This window comes from Acipenser ruthenus, chromosome 57, assembly GCF_902713425.1.
Source record: "Acipenser ruthenus chromosome 57, fAciRut3.2 maternal haplotype, whole genome shotgun sequence".
NCBI lineage: Eukaryota > Metazoa > Chordata > Actinopteri > Acipenseriformes > Acipenseridae > Acipenser > Acipenser ruthenus.
In genome coordinates, this window is record NC_081245.1 from 5093906 (window position 1) to 5112969 (window position 19064).

The 19064-nt window shown below is 44.6% G+C and overlaps 1 protein-coding gene across 1 annotated transcript; it reads left to right on the top strand.

The window, feature by feature from the left end:
- Positions 1-2565: 2565 nt before the first annotated feature.
- Positions 2566-6529, top strand: LOC117407757 (zinc-binding protein A33-like). Its single transcript, XM_059017862.1, has 7 exons — positions 2566-2777; positions 3441-3882; positions 4324-4419; positions 4512-4742; positions 4922-4944; positions 5030-5148; positions 5906-6529. Exons 2-7 carry the CDS (start codon positions 3481-3483, stop codon positions 6445-6447), a joined length of 1413 nt encoding a protein of 470 aa, XP_058873845.1. The 5' UTR covers positions 2566-2777; positions 3441-3480; the 3' UTR covers positions 6448-6529.
- Positions 6530-19064: the final 12535 nt, after the last annotated feature.

Consider the following 19064-nt stretch of genomic DNA (forward strand, 5'->3'; position numbering starts at 1 on the left):
AAAAGGGCTTGTAACCAGGAGGTCCCCGGTTCAAATCCCAGCTCACTCACTGTGTGTGACCCTGAGCAAGTCACTGAACCTCAGTCCTTCAGATGAGACGTAAAACAAACACAGTCCTATTGGAAGTGACTCTGCAGCAGCCAGTGACTCACTGTGTGTGACACCCTGAGCAAGTCACCAGTGAAGGGGAAAGTGAAGCCTCCTGAACCACTGAACCCTGTGAATCGTTTGGTTCACAAAACAGCTTCACTGAACTGAAGCACATGAAGCTCTTCGTGCTCTTCAGTGCCATCTGTTGGTAGATCTGCACAATGCAATATATTGAGAGTAAAGACAGCCCCCTATCTGCAGAGAGGCATTGGACAATCGCACTGATGCTCAGAGAAGGCAATGTGTTATATGGTGACATTCCATGCACTTTTTCACATACAATATCAAGCAATTTCATTTTTAATTTTCTCAGTTAAGTGGGCATCTATAAACAATCGTTTCAGTGTAAAGGAACATTTCAGTGTTTTTTTTCTAGACAGAGCTCGGCCGTTGCTTTTTTTCGAAATTGCCTGGAGTGTTTATTTTGCATATCAACCACACATGCGATTAACCGATAAAACCTTCATACATAATCACACTAGAAATAGAAAAGTGATGTCCAATCGAAAACAAGCTCTAGTTGCTTGACATAAAAGACAATTGCATTATATTACATATGAAAAAAAAATGTAAAGACCTCTGTTTGTCCAGAGATACTTTTACCAAAAAAAAAATGAGACAAAAAACTCCTCCATTATGAAACAAAACACTTATAGTTGGTCTTAAGAGTCGGGCTTGTTGTGGTTCAGAAACGAGACATGCTGATCTGTGTTGCTTTTAGTCTGTTCCTTTTTTTGCTGATTAGCTCCCCAGATTTGGAAAAAAGGGGTTCAAATGAAAGTGATGTTGCTTGTTTGCTTCAGTATTTGTGGGTATCTGACAGAGTTAGCAGACCAGTAATGATGGGATTTACAGAACGGTCCAGATAAGGATCGCTTCTGTACCTCTGCACTTCAACAGTGGCATCAACGTTGTGCACTTCCTGTCACACACGGAGTCACACACTTCCCAAAGACTCCGGCTGCTTGCTGTGGCTGGCATTGTTTGTGTTGACGCTTCTCGTTCAGCAGTTGCAGGGGAGATACTAATGTGTGAAGCGCGCTCTGCTGTCAGGTGCCTCCCAGCTTCTTGTGCATTTGTGGAATTTCCAAATGCAAGGACTTTGAAACGCGGATCAAGAAGAGTACAAACAGAAAGCATTCTCGTTGTTTCCACAGGAGCACACCTCCTCTGAAGGCTTTCTTGTAGCTCCGCTGTCAAAACGTGTGCTGCAGGGGAGGTAACGAGCGCGCGTGTCTGTGGTGACCCACACTGGAGCGTTCTGCTCAGCGGAATTATTTGAGACACTGTTTCTGCAGACAGCTCTGACGTTGCTGTGTGAAATGCTTGTAAACCCCGAATGCACTGATTAATAATGTCACATTCAGCTGAGGTCAGGGGAACACTGTCTGACTTGAAAGACACAAGAGCCGCAGCAAAGCCTTCTTATTGATCCGGGAGCTGCTGTTCCATCTAGCATCTTACAAGAAATACAAATGCGATATTTGTGACGCATTAGTACTGCAGTACTGACGTGACTGCATGTGGACTGCAGTGCAAATAGATAACTGCACTGCTCCTCATTGGCACTGCATTGCACTGCAGTGCAGCTGTATTAGTGCTGCGTTTATTTTTTGTAAGGGTATAATTGTATAAATAACACCACGTGTAGCAGAGCCGCGTCAGTCTCCAGCTCGGGATACGACAGCAGTGCGCATGTCAGCGTATTGCTGTTGCACGCGTCACCAGTACCTGTAAACGCAGGTATTTCAAGAGCAGAATAAATCGGTTTCTACTCATTACTTTAGCAAACATTGGTGTCTGATATGCAGCTCGTTTTGAGCAGTACCATTCCTGGCAAGGCTTTCTCAACACAGCTTGTACTAGCAACCGAGAACAAACGATTGTAAGTCGCCCTGGATAAGGGCATCTGCTAAGAAATAAATAATAATAATAATAATAATAATAATAATAATAATAATAATAATAATAATAATAATAAAATACAAAACGCGCTGCGCTGTTCACGTGGGACGTGGCTGTAATGCAGCGTCTGTTTCAATGAGAATCATTTCTTAGGCAATGCTGCCATCTACCGTCACAAATCATAACTACAGTGTTTTACTGAGTTTATGACGTCACTGTGATTACTGTAGAACGAGACAATAATGTGTGCTGCTTGCAGACGCTTCAAATTCTGGGTGCGTTCACGGAGATCATTCTGCGCAGATTCTGTGCAGAACCAGACCAATTTAGCCAATGATCTTCAAGAATGATCTCCGTGAGCGCACCTATTGGCTAAATTGGTCAGATTCTGCACAGAATCTGTGCAGAATGATCTCTGTGAACGCACCCTCTGTTCACGCGTCCTGACGCGTATGGCAAATTGACATGATAGCGCCCCACGTGGAAATGCATCTGTACTGCATGTTCATTTTTCCACGTGATTTCTTAGAAAACCAAGCTCCTAATTTCCTGTAGCCTGAGTAGATTTCCACGCCCACATTCCATGGTCTTGTTCCTCTGCCGCCCCCCTCGCTTGTGTACCAGTATAAAGCTAACAGTTTTGTTTCACATTTTCTCTCGGCTCTGCACACCCGGACTGCACGGACATCCTCCGAGCTCCAGACCCTGCTTTCAAAGTACAGGTTAGAAATCTGTTCGGATTACCCTACCTTCACTTTGTCATGTTAATTTAAAACTCTATAATAATGAATTATAACGCGTAAAGCAATACGGACGGGCTGTTCATTTTAATGTGGAGAGTTGATAATTAGTATAGAGTAAAGTGGAGTTAGTTTATTTGTTAAACACACACAAATGGAATGCATAACAAGTTTCAGTGAATTGAAGCTCCAGATTTGGTTAATAAGCTCAGAACAGACCGCACTGTGTTCAGCTCCATTGTGAGGCTCATGTAATTACAGAGTGGTCCTGCTTTATTGTTTACATTGTGTGTTGCCTTTCAAGTGGATTTCATATAAATATATACGCTATTAAAGAGGACTCTAGAGCAGTTTCATGAACATTAATCTATACCTTATCAATCTATACCAGATCAGTCTGGTATAGGCTAGATTAGTAAAGTTTATGTTTTTCGAGGAGTTTTTACTTTCATTATAAACTACAGCTCTTGTGTGGAGGTGTTCCATACATGACTGCTGCATTTCACCACATTGTATTAGACATGTTAATGCAAAGAGTGCAGACTCAGCAATTCTACAAAATAAACTTCTCGGCAGGTTAGTCAGTGGTAAGGTAGTGCTGCTAATGGAGCCTCATGACTGCTGACTCGTGATTCTAATCTGCAGGTCCTGACAGAGAGCAAGGCAGGAGCGGCTTTGTGCAGAAATGGCAGCAAACACTTCTCCTCTGGAGGCAGATCTTTCCTGTGCTGTGTGCCGTGAGATTTTCAAGGATCCTGTAACTCTTCATTGTAACCACAGCTTCTGCAAAGCATGTCTGGATCAGTGCTGGAAAGAGAAGAGAGCTCGGGAGTGTCCCGTGTGCAGGAGGAGGGATCCAATGGAGGAGCTTCCTGTGGATTTCAAGCTCAGGAATATTGTGGAGTCCTTCTTAAAGGAACGCAGTCAGAATCCTCCAGCACCTACTGGAATATGCAGTCTGCATGATGAAAAACTGAAGCTGTTCTGTGTGGATGATAAAGAGGCTGTCTGTCTTGTGTGTCAAACTTCAGAGAAACATGAGAATCACAAGTTCCGTCCTGTTCAGGAGGCTGCACGGGTTTATAAGGTATGGAAACAATATTCATGTGAAAATGCAAACACAGTATTCTCTTTTCACAGCATATTATACAGAGTTATTATAATGAGGCAGTTTAAACAACAAGATCCAACAAGTCTGAGCGAAAAACAAATCCTATTACAATATCATTAAAACTAATACAAACCCTATGAGAGAGAGAGAGAGATCGTGGGTGCAGAGTGGGGGTGGTGCTGTACAGGAATGGGGAGGGGAGCGTGTCTGTGTGCAATAATGAATGCACACCTGAACCCTTATAAACCCCCACACAGCCCCTATCAGAGAATCTCCAGAGCGGGTGGTTTGTTGCTATGAGAGCCCCCAGTGGCAACCCCAGTGCTGAGGGGATTTCTCACACACTGCATTCATATTGATACTAGCCAGGCATGTGTTAACAGTGATGTGCAAGCTCTGGGTTTCATTACATTTCAGGGAGAACTCAAGACTGCACTGAAGCCCTTGCAGGACAAGCTGGAATCCTTTAATAAAGTTAAAAACGAATGTGATGAAACAGCAGAGCACATCAAGGTAAGAGAACTAGATTAGTGATTGAAACAATACACAACATACATTTTCACTGGACACCCAAACTAACTCTAAAGTGATCCTTTCTTGTATAGAAACAAGCCCAGCAAACAGAGAGGCAGATAAAGGAGGAGTTTGAGAAACTTCACCAGTTTCTACGAGATGAAGAAAAGGCCAGGATAGCTGCACTGAGGAGGGAAGAGGAACAAAAGGGAAGAATCATGAAAGAGAAGATTGAAAAACTTACAAGAGAAATCTCATCCCTTTCAGACACAATCAGAGTGATAGAAAAGGAGATGGAAGCTGAAGACATCATCTTCCTGCAGGTAGTGATTGTTTAACTGTGTGTGACATGTTCTTATTGTGAATGCACACTCACTACTACACTATGAATGGGACTTTACAAGCATTTTTGGTAGTACACATTTGAACAGTGCTGCTGTTTTCTATCAAAGTGGTATTTGTGTTTTAATAATGTCTCCATTCATGTCCTTGTTTGTTTCAGAAGTACAAGGACACACAGAGAAGGTATGTAAGATGTGGCCTGTCTTCCTCTCTTGTATTGTATTGAATGCAAACACAGAGCAGCACTAACTCCTGAATATGATTGCAGAGCCGAGTGCACACTGCAGGATCCACAGTGTGTTTCAGGAGCGCTGATAGATGTAGCCGAGCACCTGGGCTCTCTGAAGTACAAAGTGTGGGAGAAGATGCTGGGGATTGTTCAATACAGTGAGTCCTGTGGGCAGCATCACAAAGGATGGATCAGTGGGGGGAGGGTGCAGCAGTGTGGAGTAGTGGTTAGGGCTCTGGACTCTTGACCGGAGGGTCGTGGGTTCAATCCCCGGTGGGGACACTGCTGCTGTACCCTTGAGGAAGGTACTTTACCTAGATTGCTCCAGTAAAAACCCAACTGTATAAATGGGTAATTGTATGTAAAGATAATGTGTAAAAAATAATGTAATTGTATGGAAAAATAATGTGATATCTTGTAACAATTGTAAGTCGCCTTGGATAAGGGTGTCTGCTAAGAAATAAATAATAATAATAATAATAATATGTGTAGTAGTGGTTAGGGCTCTGGACTCTTGACCGGAGGGTCGTGGGTTCAATCCCCGGTGGGGACACTGCTGCTGTACCCTTGAGGAAGGTACTTTACCTAGATTGCTCCAGTAAAAACCCAACTGTATAAATGGGTAATTGTATGTAAAGATAATGTGTAAAAAATAATGTAATTGTATGGAAAAATAATGTGATATCTTGTAACAATTGTAAGTCGCCTTGGATAAGGGCGTCTGCTAAGAAATAAATAATAATAATATAACCACAATCCACAATGTGTGTAAGCAGGAAGATACAGCTCTCTACAATCAATAATAATACACAATGAAATGTACACACCTGTAGCAAATACACTTGTATCCATCAGAGAGATTGCTTGCAGGTAGATGTTCTCATTTCTAACCCTGTCTCTCGTTTCCTCTCTCAGCTCCAGTGACTCTGGATCCCAACACAGCACACCCTGCTCTGATACTGTTTGAGGATCTAACAAGTGTGAGAAACAGCGACGAGGGACAGCAGCTTCCTGACAACCCAGAGCGGTTTGATCACTGGGATTGCGTGCTGGGCTCTCAGGGATTCACTTCAGGGAAACACTGCTGGGACGTGGAACTGGGGGGCAATACTTACTGCTTTCTGGGTGTGACTAAAGAGTCCAGCCAGAGGAAAGGGAGCATCACTCTGAACCCAGAAGCAGGATACTGGGGTATAGGCCTGTGGGGTGTAGATAAATACTGGGCATTGACCTCACCAGAGACACAACTCACTGTGGAGAAGAAACCCCAGAAGATCAGAGTTCAGCTGGACTGTGACGGGGGGGAGGTGGCATTCTTTGACTCCAGTGATATGAGAAAACCTCTCTACACTTTTAAACACAGATTTACTGAGAGAATATTTCCATATTTCTGTCTTTTCAATAACTCTGCCCCCCTCAGAATGTGCCCTGTGAAGACAGTTATAAAAGTGGACTAGCCCAATGTGTTCAGCATAAACAATAGGGATGTGTAATAATAAAAATAATAATAATAATAATAATAATATTAATAATAATAAAGGAACGGAAACATTTTAAATACAAAATAAATCAATTTTACACTGACAGGGAAGGGGTCCTTTTTTCCTTTTAATGCATGAAGATTCAATATGAGGGAAGGATGGTATGAGGGTAGGGAGAGGGAGAGGGAGAGGGTATGAGAGAGGGAGGGAGGGAGAGAGTAAAGGAAGCAGATCTTGGAAGGGATTAGGGTTCTAGTCCCTGTGTGGGAGGGATGGAGCTGCTCTGCTCTGTACAGACTCTATAAGAGAGAGAGGCAGGAGGGGACACACAGTGTGGAGATGAAGTGAGGAAACTGAAGGAAGAGACACGTCTTCACACAGAGAGAGAGAGACAGGATGGGATGGGATTGCCTACCAAGATTTTACAATGCTTCCCTATGTTTTACCAGACCTCTCTGTGCTTTACAATGCTTCCCTATGCTTTACCAGACCTCTCTGTGCTTTACAATGCTTCCCTATGCTTTACCAGACCTCTCTGTGCTTTACAATGCTTCCCTATGCTTTACCAGACCTCTCTCTGCTTTACAATGCTTCCCTATGTTTTACCAGACCTCTCTGTGCTTTACAATGCTTCCCTATGCTTTACCAGACCTCTCTGTGCTTTACAATGCTTCCCTATGTTTTACCAGACCTCTCTGTGCTTTACAATGCTTCCCTATGCTTTACCAGACCTCTCTGTGCTTTACAATGCTTCCCTGTGCTTTACAATGCTTCCCTATGCTTTACCAGACCTCTCTGTGCTTTACAATGCTTCCCTATGCTTTACCAGACCTCTCTGTGCTTTACAATGCTTCCCTATGCTTTACCAGACCTCTCTGTGCTTTACAATGCTTCCCTATGCTTTACCAGACCTCTCTGTGCTTTACAATGCTTCCCTATGCTTTACCAGACCTCTCTGTGCTTTACAATGCTTCCCTATGCTTTACCAGACCTCTCTGTGCTTTACAATGCTTCCCTATGTTTTACCAGACCTCTCTGTGCTTTACAATGCTTCCCTATGCTTTACCACACCTCTCTGTGCTTTACAATGCTTCCCTATGCTATACCATACTTTATGCTTTACTATGCTGTGCTGTGGTTTTACTGTGGGACACTTTTATAAGGGTGAGTTTACCCTGTTTTTAATCTGCTTTATTGTGCTTGTGACGGAGCACTGCTTATGAAAACTCTAGTGACGGTGATTATTAATTAAAACTCTCCATGCCTCACGATGTTTTGTTATGAAAATATTTCTGAGAAATATACAAATCCACCATTTAGTGTATTTATTGTTCTGTGTGTTCGGCGATGCACTGCGGGTTTGTGTGACAGGTGCCCATTGTGAACAGACCAGCCCTGCACAGAGACACAGTGAAGACATCCCCACCTCCCCTAGATTAGCACTCTGAACAGACCAGCCCTGCACAGAGACACAGTGAAGACATCCCCACCTCCCCTAGATTAGCACTCTGAACAGACCAGCCCTGCACAGAGACACAGTGAAGACATCCCCACCTCCCCTAGATTAGCACTCTGAACAGACCAGCCCTGCACAGAGACACAGTGAAGACATCCCCACCTCCCCTAGATTAGCACTCTGAACAGACCAGCCCTGCACAGACACACAGTGAAGACATCCCCACCTCCTCTAGATTAGCACTCTGAACAGACCAGCCCTGCACAGAGACACAGTGAAGACATCCCCGCCTCCCCTAGATTAGCACTCTGAACAGACCAGCCCTGCACAGAGACACAGTGAAGACATCCCCGCCTCCCCTAGATTAGCACTCTGAACAGACCAGCCCTGCACAGAGACACAGTGAAGACATCCCCGCCTCCCCTAGATTAGCACTCTGAACAGACCAGCCCTGCACAGAGACACAGTGAAGACATCCCCACCTCCCCTAGATTAGCACTCTGAACAGACCAGCCCTGCACAGAGACACAGTGAAGACATCCCCACCTCCCCTAGATTAGCACTCTGAACAGACCAGCCCTGCACAGAGACACAGTGAAGACATCCCCACCTCCCCTAGATTAGCACTCTGAACAGACCAGCCCTGAAAAGAGACACAGTGAAGACATCCCCACCTCCCCTAGATTAGCACTCTGAACAGACCACCCTTGCACAGAGACACAGTGAAGACATCCCCACCTCCCCTAGATTAGCACTCTGAACAGACCAGCCCTGCACAGAGACACAGTGAAGACATCCCCACCTCCCCTAGATTAGCACTCTGAACAGACCAGCCCTGCACAGAGACACAGTGAAGACATCCCCACCTCCCCTAGATTAGCACTCTGAACAGACCAGCCCTGCACAGAGACACAGTGAAGACATCCCCGCCTCCCCTAGATTAGCACTCTGAACAGACCAGCCCTGCACAGAGACACAGTGAAGACATCCCCGCCTCCCCTAGATTAGCACTCTGAACAGACCAGCCCTGCACAGACACACAGTGAAGACATCCCCACCTCCTCTAGATTAGCACTCTGAACAGACCAGCCCTGCACAGAGACACAGTGAAGACATCCCCGCCTCCCCTAGATTAGCACTCTGAACAGACCAGCCCTGCACAGAGACACAGTGAAGACATCCCCGCCTCCCCTAGATTAGCACTCTGAACAGACCAGCCCTGCACAGACACACAGTGAAGACATCCCCACCTCCTCTAGATTAGCACTCTGAACAGACCAGCCCTGCACAGAGACACAGTGAAGACATCCCCACCTCCCCTAGATTAGCACTCTGAACAGACCACCCTTGCACAGAGACACAGTGAAGACATCCCCACCTCCCCTAGATTAGCACTGTGGGAGTGAGGGAGTCAGTGAGGGGGATTTGTGCTGACCAGGGGTGAGCCGAGCCCCAGCGATGGGGTCCCATTCAGGGGGAGCAGCAGGAAGGACTCCGCTGTCGCTCTGTTCCGGACAGCGAGGTGTCAGTAGAAGATTCTCTGTTCGCTGTTAGCAAGGTGGTGGGAAGTGATCGAATGACGTCTGCATCCAGAATGAATAAATGATTAGCGATATTCTTTAAAGAGACTCGGGATGCAGACAGGTTAGTGCAGGAAGGGATTGCGTTGAGGGGGTCTACGATACAGCCGTCCCCTCTAGGAACTAGGAACTCAGTCTCTCTCTCCTCTCCTCTCTGTCCTCTCTCTGTCCTCTCTCTCCTCACTCTCTCTCTCTCCTCCCTCCTCTCTCTTCCTCTCTCTCTCTCCTCTCTCCTCTCTCCATCTCTGTCCTCTCTCTCCTCACTCTCTCTCTCTCTCCTCCCTCCTCTCTCCTCTCTCTCTTCCTCTATCTCTCTCCTCTCTCCTCTCTCCATCTCTCTCCTCTCCTCTCCTCACTCTCTCTCCCCTCTCTCTCCTCCCCCCTCTCTCTCTCTCTCTCTCTCCTCCCTGGTTTATTCTCTGGAGGGTAGTTGGTTGCTCAGCAGGTGTTTTCTTCTCAGTTATTTATATCAGACTCGCACTGAGAGACACACCTTAAACACAGGTGAGTAAACAACCCGGATATTTGCTTTAAAATCGTGGAAAGGTGACATTATTATTTACTTTTTAACAGACATACAAACTTCACTTTGACTGCTACCAAATGATATGTGCGTGTGTGTGTGTGTGTGTGTGTATGTATGTGTGTGTGTGTGTGTATATATATATATATATATATATATAATGTGTGTGTGTGTGTGTGTGTATGTATATGTGAGTATATATATATAATATAAATAGCTCAAATCAGAAAGAACATAAGAAAGTTTACAAACGAGAGGAGGCTCCATTCAGCCCATCTTGCTCGTTTGGTTGTTAGTAGCTTATTGATCCCAGAATCTCATCAAGCAGCTTCTTGAAGGATCCCAGGGTGTCAGCTTCAACAACATTACTGGGGAGTTGGTTCCAGACCCTCACAATTCTCTGTGGGAAAAAAGTGCATCCTATTTTCTGTTCTGAATGCTCCTTTATCTAATCTCCATGTGTGACCCCTGGTCCTTGTTTCTTTTTTAATGATGTAATGATCTGCTCTTCCTTTCTATTGAACCCCTCCCTCGTGCATCGCGGTATTGAGTCTATTTATCCGTCTGTTCTCCTCCATTCTCCTGTATCGCACGTGATCTCATTTGATTGCTTCTAATTCCTCACATTGTAGGTGATTCACGGTGTGCTGGTTTTGTGTAAAGCGCTGAGCTGCTGGTTCATTTGCTTTTTGTATTTCTCGTGTTTGAGAGGTGATTCTGTGTTCTTCTATATAACGCTGACGCTGTCTCTCGACGGATTTTATTAAATCACATTTGATGCACAATATACCACACACAGGACTGCATGAGGGAGCCTGAACGCGTCTCTTGTTTCCGTGCGATTTCACTTCCATCTTTACCGGTATATATTCACACACTTCCGCTATCACGGGTTGCAATGTCTCGTAATGTATCCGTGATCTCTGTATGTTTCCGGCAGACTCAAATATCCGACAAATTCTCATCCCTTCGAAAAGCTGCGATCGCTGCTTCACAAATATTTGTTTCCGTTTTTTTTTTCTCTGAATTATGAGGTATACCTCACTGCTTCAGCACAGTGTTTGAAATGTTGGGTAATAATTCAGAGATATAACTATTAACGGTATTCCAGCACGACTGAATGACTCCTTTCCAGACATCGAAATGAAATCACAGCTTTGCAGGAGGCGCCTATTGTAAAATAATAAAATAAAAACGTTCAACTGAATTTAAAACGTTAAAACCATAAGTTCTGGAGCAGACAGGTGGTTGAGCGGGTGTTGCTGTAGCAACGTGAGACGCAGTCGGCTGCGTCATACGGGATTGTGACGCAATGAGAGAGAGAGAGAGCGAGCTGGTGTTGCGCGCAGTTCAGCCGAGGCTCGCGGTCAAGACTTTTCATCTACAGCAGAGAACATCACTGCCGTGCAAACACAGCCGCTTTCCTTCTAAACAGTGCTGTGTTTAAACAAGTGAATGACATTGAACAACTACGACAGACACTGAAGCAGGTTACATATTTATAGTCTATTGGCTATTCAAAGCGTGCATGTAGTAATAATAATAATAATAATAATAATAATAATAATAATAATAATAATAATAATAATAATAATATTAACTAGCTTGTTATCTGAATTTTAGGCAGTGAGTCATACGCCACGAACATCGTTTAATTGACTTCAAAAGAACAAAATGAAGTGACGTCGTGCAGCGTGTCCATTCAGACTGCGCTCCGCTTTCCAGCCTCGCTGAAGCGCAGCTATATTAACCCCTGTAGTTATTTTCTGCTCCGGACACGAATGATTCAAACATTCAAAATCCTAAAAGGTATTGACAATGTCGACCCGGGGGACTTCTTTGACCTGAAAAAAGAAACAAGGACCAGGGGTCATAAATGGAGATTAGATAAAGGGGCATTCAGAACAGAAAATAGGAGGCACTTTTTTACACAGAGAATTGTGAGGGTCTGGAACCAACTCCCCAGTAATGTTGTTGAAGCTGACACCCTGGGATCCTTCAAGAAGCTGCTTGATGAGATTCTGGGATCAATAAGCTACTAACAACCAAACCAGCAAGATGGGCTGAATGGGGCCTCCTCTCGTTTGGAAACTTTCTTATGTTCTTATGATTACACCTTACTGAATATTTTTACTAATTATTATTATTATTATTATTATTATTATTATTATTATTATTATTATTATTATTATTTAAAGCAGAAAAAAGCAACAATAGACAGACTGACGTGTCTTTATGGAGCATATAGGATCATACATCATGCTTGAGCTATAATTATACTTTAATGGCTGTGTATCAAATAATTTATAAAACAATTAAAAAAAGCACAGAGAGGTCTGGTAAAGCATAGGGAAGCATTGTAAAGCACAGAGAGGTCTGGTAAAGCACAGGGAAGCATTGTAAAGCACAGAGAGGTCTGGTAAAGCATAGGGAAGCATTGTAAAGCACAGAGAGGTCTGGTAAATCATAGGGAAGCATTGTAAAGCACAGAGAGGTCTGGTAAAGCATAGGGAAGCATTGTAAAGCACAGAGAGGTCTGGTAAAGCATAGGGAAGCATTGTAAAGCACAGAGAGGTGTGGTAAAGCATAGGGAAGCATTGTAAAGCACAGAGAGGTCTGGTAAAGCATAGCGAAACATTGTAAAGCAGAGAGGTCTGGTAAAGCACAGGGAAGCATTGTTAAGCACAGAGAGGTGTGGTAAAGCATAGGGAAGCATTGTAAAGCACAGAGAGGTCTGGTAAAGCATAGGGAAACATTGTAAAGCAGAGAGGTCTGGTAAAGCATAGGGAAGCATTGTAAAGCACAGAGAGGTCTGGTAAAGCATAGGGAAGCATTGTAAAGCACAGAGAGGTCTGGTAAAGCATAGGGAAGCATTGTAAAGCACAGAGAGGTATCTGTGATCTGACACAGCACTGTCAATAGGGAGCAGGAGTCTGTCTGTTTTCACTTGTTCCTCCCCTGGTTCCTTCTTTCTTTATCCTTTCTTTCACACAGTTAGATACAAGCTGCTCTTTATCTGAAGAAGCGATTCGGTCTGGATCTTCACACTGGCTTGGTTTCTCATCCACATTTCAAAACAATGATCAAAGCGGCTTCTCTCCCACTGGCTGCCTGTCTCCTCGTGACCTTTCACCCTGCGGTTGTGACCTTACCATACAGCCAACTACAGGCAGGCAACCTCACAGACACGCCCACCGGCTTGTATCCTGCGCCTTCATTGGTCGATACCGCAAGCCCCACCCCCCCAGCACTGGATTCCGTCAAGATCCTGACCTCAGGCCCCACCCATCTACTTCCTGTGAGTCTGACAGACACAGGAAGTGAGGTAGAAGAATATAAAACAGAGAACACTGAAATGAAAGAACAGGAGAAATCTGAAGGCAAGTTAACCTTATAAAAAAAATTAAACAGGGTGAACAAACTCACAGTGTAATAAAGCATAAAGCATGGCAAAGTATAGGGAAGCATTGTAAAGCACAGAGAGGTCTGGTAAAGCATAGGGAAGCATTGTAAAACACAGAGAGGTCTGGTAAAGCATAGGGAAGCATTGTAAAGCACAGAGAGGTCTGGTAAAGCATAGGGAAGCATTGTAAAGCACAGAGAGGTGTGGTAAAGCATAGGGAAGCATTGTAAAGCACAGAGAGATCTGGTAAAGCATAGGGAAGCATTGTAAAGCACAGAGAGGTCTGGTAAAGCATAGGGAAGCATTGTAAAGCATAGGGAAGCATTGTAAAGCACAGAGAGGTCTGGTAAAGCATAGGGAAGCATTGTAAAGCACAGAGAGGTCTGGTAAAGCATAGGGAAGCATTGTAAAGCACAGAGAGGTCTGGTAAAGCATAGGGAAGCATTGTAAAGCACAGAGAGGTGTGGTAAAGCATAGGGAAGCATTGTAAAGCACAGAGAGATCTGGTAAAGCATAGGGAAGCATTGTAAAGCACAGAGAGGTCTGGTAAAGCATAGGGAAGCATTGTAAAGCATAGGGAAGCATTGTAAAGCACAGAGAGGTCTGGTAAAGCATAGGGAAGCATTGTAAAGCACAGAGAGGTCTGGTAAAGCATAGGGAAGCATTGTAAAGCATAGGGAAGCATTGTAAAGCACAGAGAGGTCTGGTAAAGCATAGGGAAGCATTGTAAAGCACAAAGAGGTCTGGTAAAGCATAGGGAAGCATTGTAAAGCACAGAGAGGTCTGGTAAAGCATAGGGAAGCATTGTAAAGCACAGAGAGGTGTGGTAAAGCATAGGGAAGCATTGTAAAGGACAGAGAGGTCTGGTAAAGCATAGGGAAGCATTGTAAAGCACAGAGAGGTCTGGTAAAGCATAGGGAAGCATTGTAAAGCACAGAGAGGTCTGGTAAAGCATAGGGAAGCATTGTAAAGCACAGAGAGGTCTGGTAAAGCATAGGGAAGCATTGTAAAGCACAGAGAGGTCTGGTAAAGCATAGGGAAGCATTGTAAAGCACAGAGAGGTCTGGTAAAGCATAGGGAAGCATTGTAAAGCACAGAGAGGTCTGGTAAAGCATAGCGAAGCATTGTAAAGCACAGAGAGGTCTGGTAAAGCATAGGGAAGCATTGTAAAGCACAGAGAGGTCTGGTAAAGCATAGGGAAGCATTGTAAAGCACAGAGGGGTCTGGTAAAGCACAGGGAAGCATTGTAAAGCACAGAGAGGTGTGGTAACGCATATTAAAGACAGGGTAAACTAACCCTTATAAAGGGTCTCATAGTAAAGCACAGCACAGTGCAGTGTGGTAATTGGTCTCTTGTCTCTCCTGGATCAGACGGCCGTCTTCGCTCTTCCAATGGGAGTCCAGTGCTGGTGTTCCTAGCAGCGGCAGTGGGAATTGGGACTGTACTGGGAATCATCTACTGTGTTTACAGCAGGGTTACTGGGAGAGACCCATACTCACACCGCCAACTCACTGAAGAGACAGGTGAGACACACACACACACACACACTAACCTGCCCTCCCTCCTCTCCATCCACTAACCCTAACCCATACTCACACCGCCAACTCACTGAAGAGACAGGTGAGACACACACACACACACACACACACACACACACACTAACCTGCCCTCCCTCCTCTCCATTCTCTAACCCTAACCCATACTCACACCATCAACTCACTGAAGAGACAGGTGAGACACACACACACACACACACACACACTAACCTGCCCTCTCTCCTCTCCATCCACTAACCCTAACCCATACTCACACCATCAACTCACTGAAGAGACAGGTGAGACACACACACACACACACACACTAACCTGCCCTCTCTCCTCTCCATCCTCTAACCCTAACCCATACTCACACCATCAACTCACTGAAGAGACAGGTGAGACACACACACACACACACACACTAACCTGCCCTCTCTCCTCTCCATCCACTAACCCTAACCCATACTCACACCATCAACTCACTGAAGAGACAGGTGAGACACACACACACACACTAACCTGCCCTCTCTCCTCTCCATCCTCTAACCCTAACCCATACTCACACCATCAACTCACTGAAGAGACAGGTGAGACACACACACACACTAACCTGCCCTCCCTCCTCTCCATCCTCTAACCCTAACCCATACTCACACCATCAACTCACTGAAGAGACAGGTGAGACACACACACACACTAACCTGCCCTCCCTCCTCTCCATCCACTAACCCTAACCCATACTCACACCATCAACTCACTGAAGAGACAGGTGAGACACACACACACACACACACACACTAACCTGCCCTCCCTCCTCTCCATCCACTAACCCTAACCCATACTCACACCATCAACTCACTGAAGAGACAGGTGAGACACACACACACACTAACCTGCGCTCCCTCCTCTCCATCCTCTAACCCTAACCCATACTCACACCATCAACTCACTGAAGAGACAGGTGAGACACACACACACACTAACCTGCCCTCTCTCCTCTCCATCCACTAACCCTAACCCATACTCACACCATCAACTCACTGAAGAGACAGGTGAGACACACACACACACTAACCTGCCCTCTCTCCTCTCCATCCACTAACCCTAACCCATACTCACACCATCAACTCACTGAAGAGACAGGTGAGACACACACACACACTAACCTGCCCTCCCTCCTCTCCATCCACTAACCCTAACCCATACTCACACCATCAACTCACTGAAGAGACAGGTGAGACACACACACACACACACACACTAACCTGCCCTCCCTCCTCTCCATCCACTAACCCTAACCCATACTCACACCATCAACTCACTGAAGAGACAGGTGAGACACACACACACACTAACCTGCCCTCTCTCCTCTCCATCCACTAACCCTAACCCATACTCACACCATCAACTCACTGAAGAGACAGGTGAGACACACACACACACTAACCTGCCCTCCCTCCTCTCCATCCTCTAACCCTAACCCATACTCACACCATCAACTCACTGAAGAGACAGGTGAGACACACACACACACACTAACCTGCCCTCGCTCCTCTCCATCCACTAACCCTAACCCATACTCACACCATCAACTCACTGAAGAGACAGGTGAGACACACACACACACTAACCTGCCCTCCCTCCTCTCCATCCACTAACCCTAACCCATACTCACACCATCAACTCACTGAAGAGACAGGTGAGACACACACACACACACACACACACTAACCTGCCCTCTCTCCTATCCATCCACTAACCCTAACCCATACTCACACCATCAACTCACTGAAGAGACAGGTGAGACACACACACACACACTAACCTGCCCTCCCTCCTCTCCATCCTCTAACCCTAACCCATACTCACACCATCAACTCACTGAAGAGACAGGTGAGACACACACACACACTAACCTGCCCTCTCTCCTCTCCACTCTAGAGACAGGTGACACACATACGCACACACACACATATACACACACAAACATTAACCTGCCCTCTCTCCTCCCCTCTCTCTATCTTCAGACTCCTCCCTCTACTTCTCTGGCAGTCGATTGGTTTTGACGCCTCTCCATCAGTACTATGGCTCCTCCTCCCAGCCCTCCACAATCCCAGTACTTGAACCCGAGCCCCCAGTGCTCCCAGTCTCCCCACAGAGACTCAGGGCATCCACAGACCAGTTAGAGATCATCTCCGCTTCGGATCTGCAGCGGAACTTCATCTAAAAACAAACCTTTCGACTGGAAATGGATCAGAATACCTGAGAGATACAGAAACATTGAATCCTTTATAAACCTGTCTGTGTGAGACTCTCAGAGATACAGAAACATTGTATCCTTTATAAACCTGTGTGTGAGACTCTCAGAGATACAGGAACATTGTATCCTTTATAAACCTGTGTGTGTGAGACTCTCAGAGATACAGAAACATTGCTATCCTTTATAAACCTGTGTGTGTGAGACTCTCAGAGATACAGAAACATTGAATCCTTTATAAACCTGTCTGTGTGAGACTCTCAGAGATACAGAAACATTGAATCCTTTATAAACCTGTGTGTGTGAGACTCTCAAAGATACAGAAACATTGAATCCTTTATAAACCTGTCTGTCTGTGTGAGACTCTCAGAGATACAGAAACATTGAATCCTTTATAAACCTGTCTGTCTGTGTGAGACTCTCAGAGATACAGAAACATTGCTATCCTTTATAAACCTGTCTGTGTGAGACTCTCAGAGATACAGAAACATTGCTATCCTTTATAAACCTGTGTGTGTGAGACTCTCAGAGATACAGAAACATTGCTATCCTTTATAAACCTGTGTGTGAGACTCTCAGAGATACAGAAACATTGTATCCTTTATAAACCTGTCTGTCTGTGTGAGACTCTCAGAGATACAGAAACATTGAATCCTTTATAAACCTGTCTGTGTGAGACTCTCAGAGATACAGAAACATTGAATCCTTTATAAACCTGTGTGTGTGAGACTCTCAGAGATACAGAAAAATTGTATCCTTTATAAACCTGTGTGTGAGACTCTCAGAGATACAGAAACAGTGCTATCCTTTATAAACCTGTCTGTCTGTGTGAGACTCTCAGAGATACAGAAACATTGAATCCTTTATAAACCTGTGTGTGTGAGACTCTCAGAGATACAGAAACATTGAATCCTTTATAAACCTGTGTGTGTGAGACTCTCAGAGATACAGAAACATCGAATCCTTTATAAACCTGTGTGTGTGAGACTCTCAGAGATACAGAAACATTGAATCCTTTATAAACCTGTCTGTCTGTGTGAGACTCTCAGAGATACAGAAACATTGAATCCTTTATAAACCTGTGTGTGTGAGACTCTCAGAGATACAGAAACATTGTATCCTTTATAAACCTGTCTGTGTGAGACTCTCAGAGATACAGAAACATTGCTATCCTTTATAAACCTGTCTGTGTGAGACTCTCAGAGATACAGAAACATTGCTATCCTTTATAAACCTGTCTGTGTGAGACTCTCAGAGATACAGAAACATTGCTATCCTTTATAAACCTGTGTGTGTGAGACTCTCAGAGATACAGAAACATTGAATCCTTTATAAACCTGTCTGTGTGAGACTCTCAGAGATACAGAAACATCGAATCCTTTATAAACCTGTGTGTGTGAGACTCTCAGAGATACAGAAACATTGCTATCCTTTATAAACCTGTGTGTGTGAGACTCTCAGAGATACAGAAACATTGAATCCTTTATAAACCTGTGTGTGTGAGACTCTCAGAGATACAGAAACATTGCTATCCTTTATAAACCTGTGTGTGTGAGACTCTCAGAGATACAGAAACATCGAATCCTTTATAAACCTGTCTGTCTGTGTGAGACTCTCAGAGATACAGAAACATTGTATCCTTTATAAACCTGTGTGTGTGAGACTCTCAGAGATACAGGAACATTGAATCCTTTATAAACCTGTGTGTGTGAGACTCTCAGAGATACAGAAACATTGAATCCTTTATAAACCTGTCTGTGTGAGACTGTAAGAACAGGAGATGCATTATTGTGTATGAATGTTTAAATGCCGTGTGTGTAAATCTTGCATACTGG

Excerpts from the sequence above, each read along its gene's own strand:
- LOC117407757 (XM_059017862.1), top strand. The coding sequence starts at position 3,481 with ATGGCAGCAAACACTTCTCCTCTGGAGGCAGATCTTTCCTGTGCTGTG. Across the intron at positions 4,743-4,921 it reads AAGACATCATCTTCCTGCAG|AAGTACAAGGACACACAGAG; the intron begins GTAGTGATTGTT and ends TGTTTGTTTCAG. Across the intron at positions 5,149-5,905 it reads GCTGGGGATTGTTCAATACA|CTCCAGTGACTCTGGATCCC; the intron begins GTGAGTCCTGTG and ends TTCCTCTCTCAG.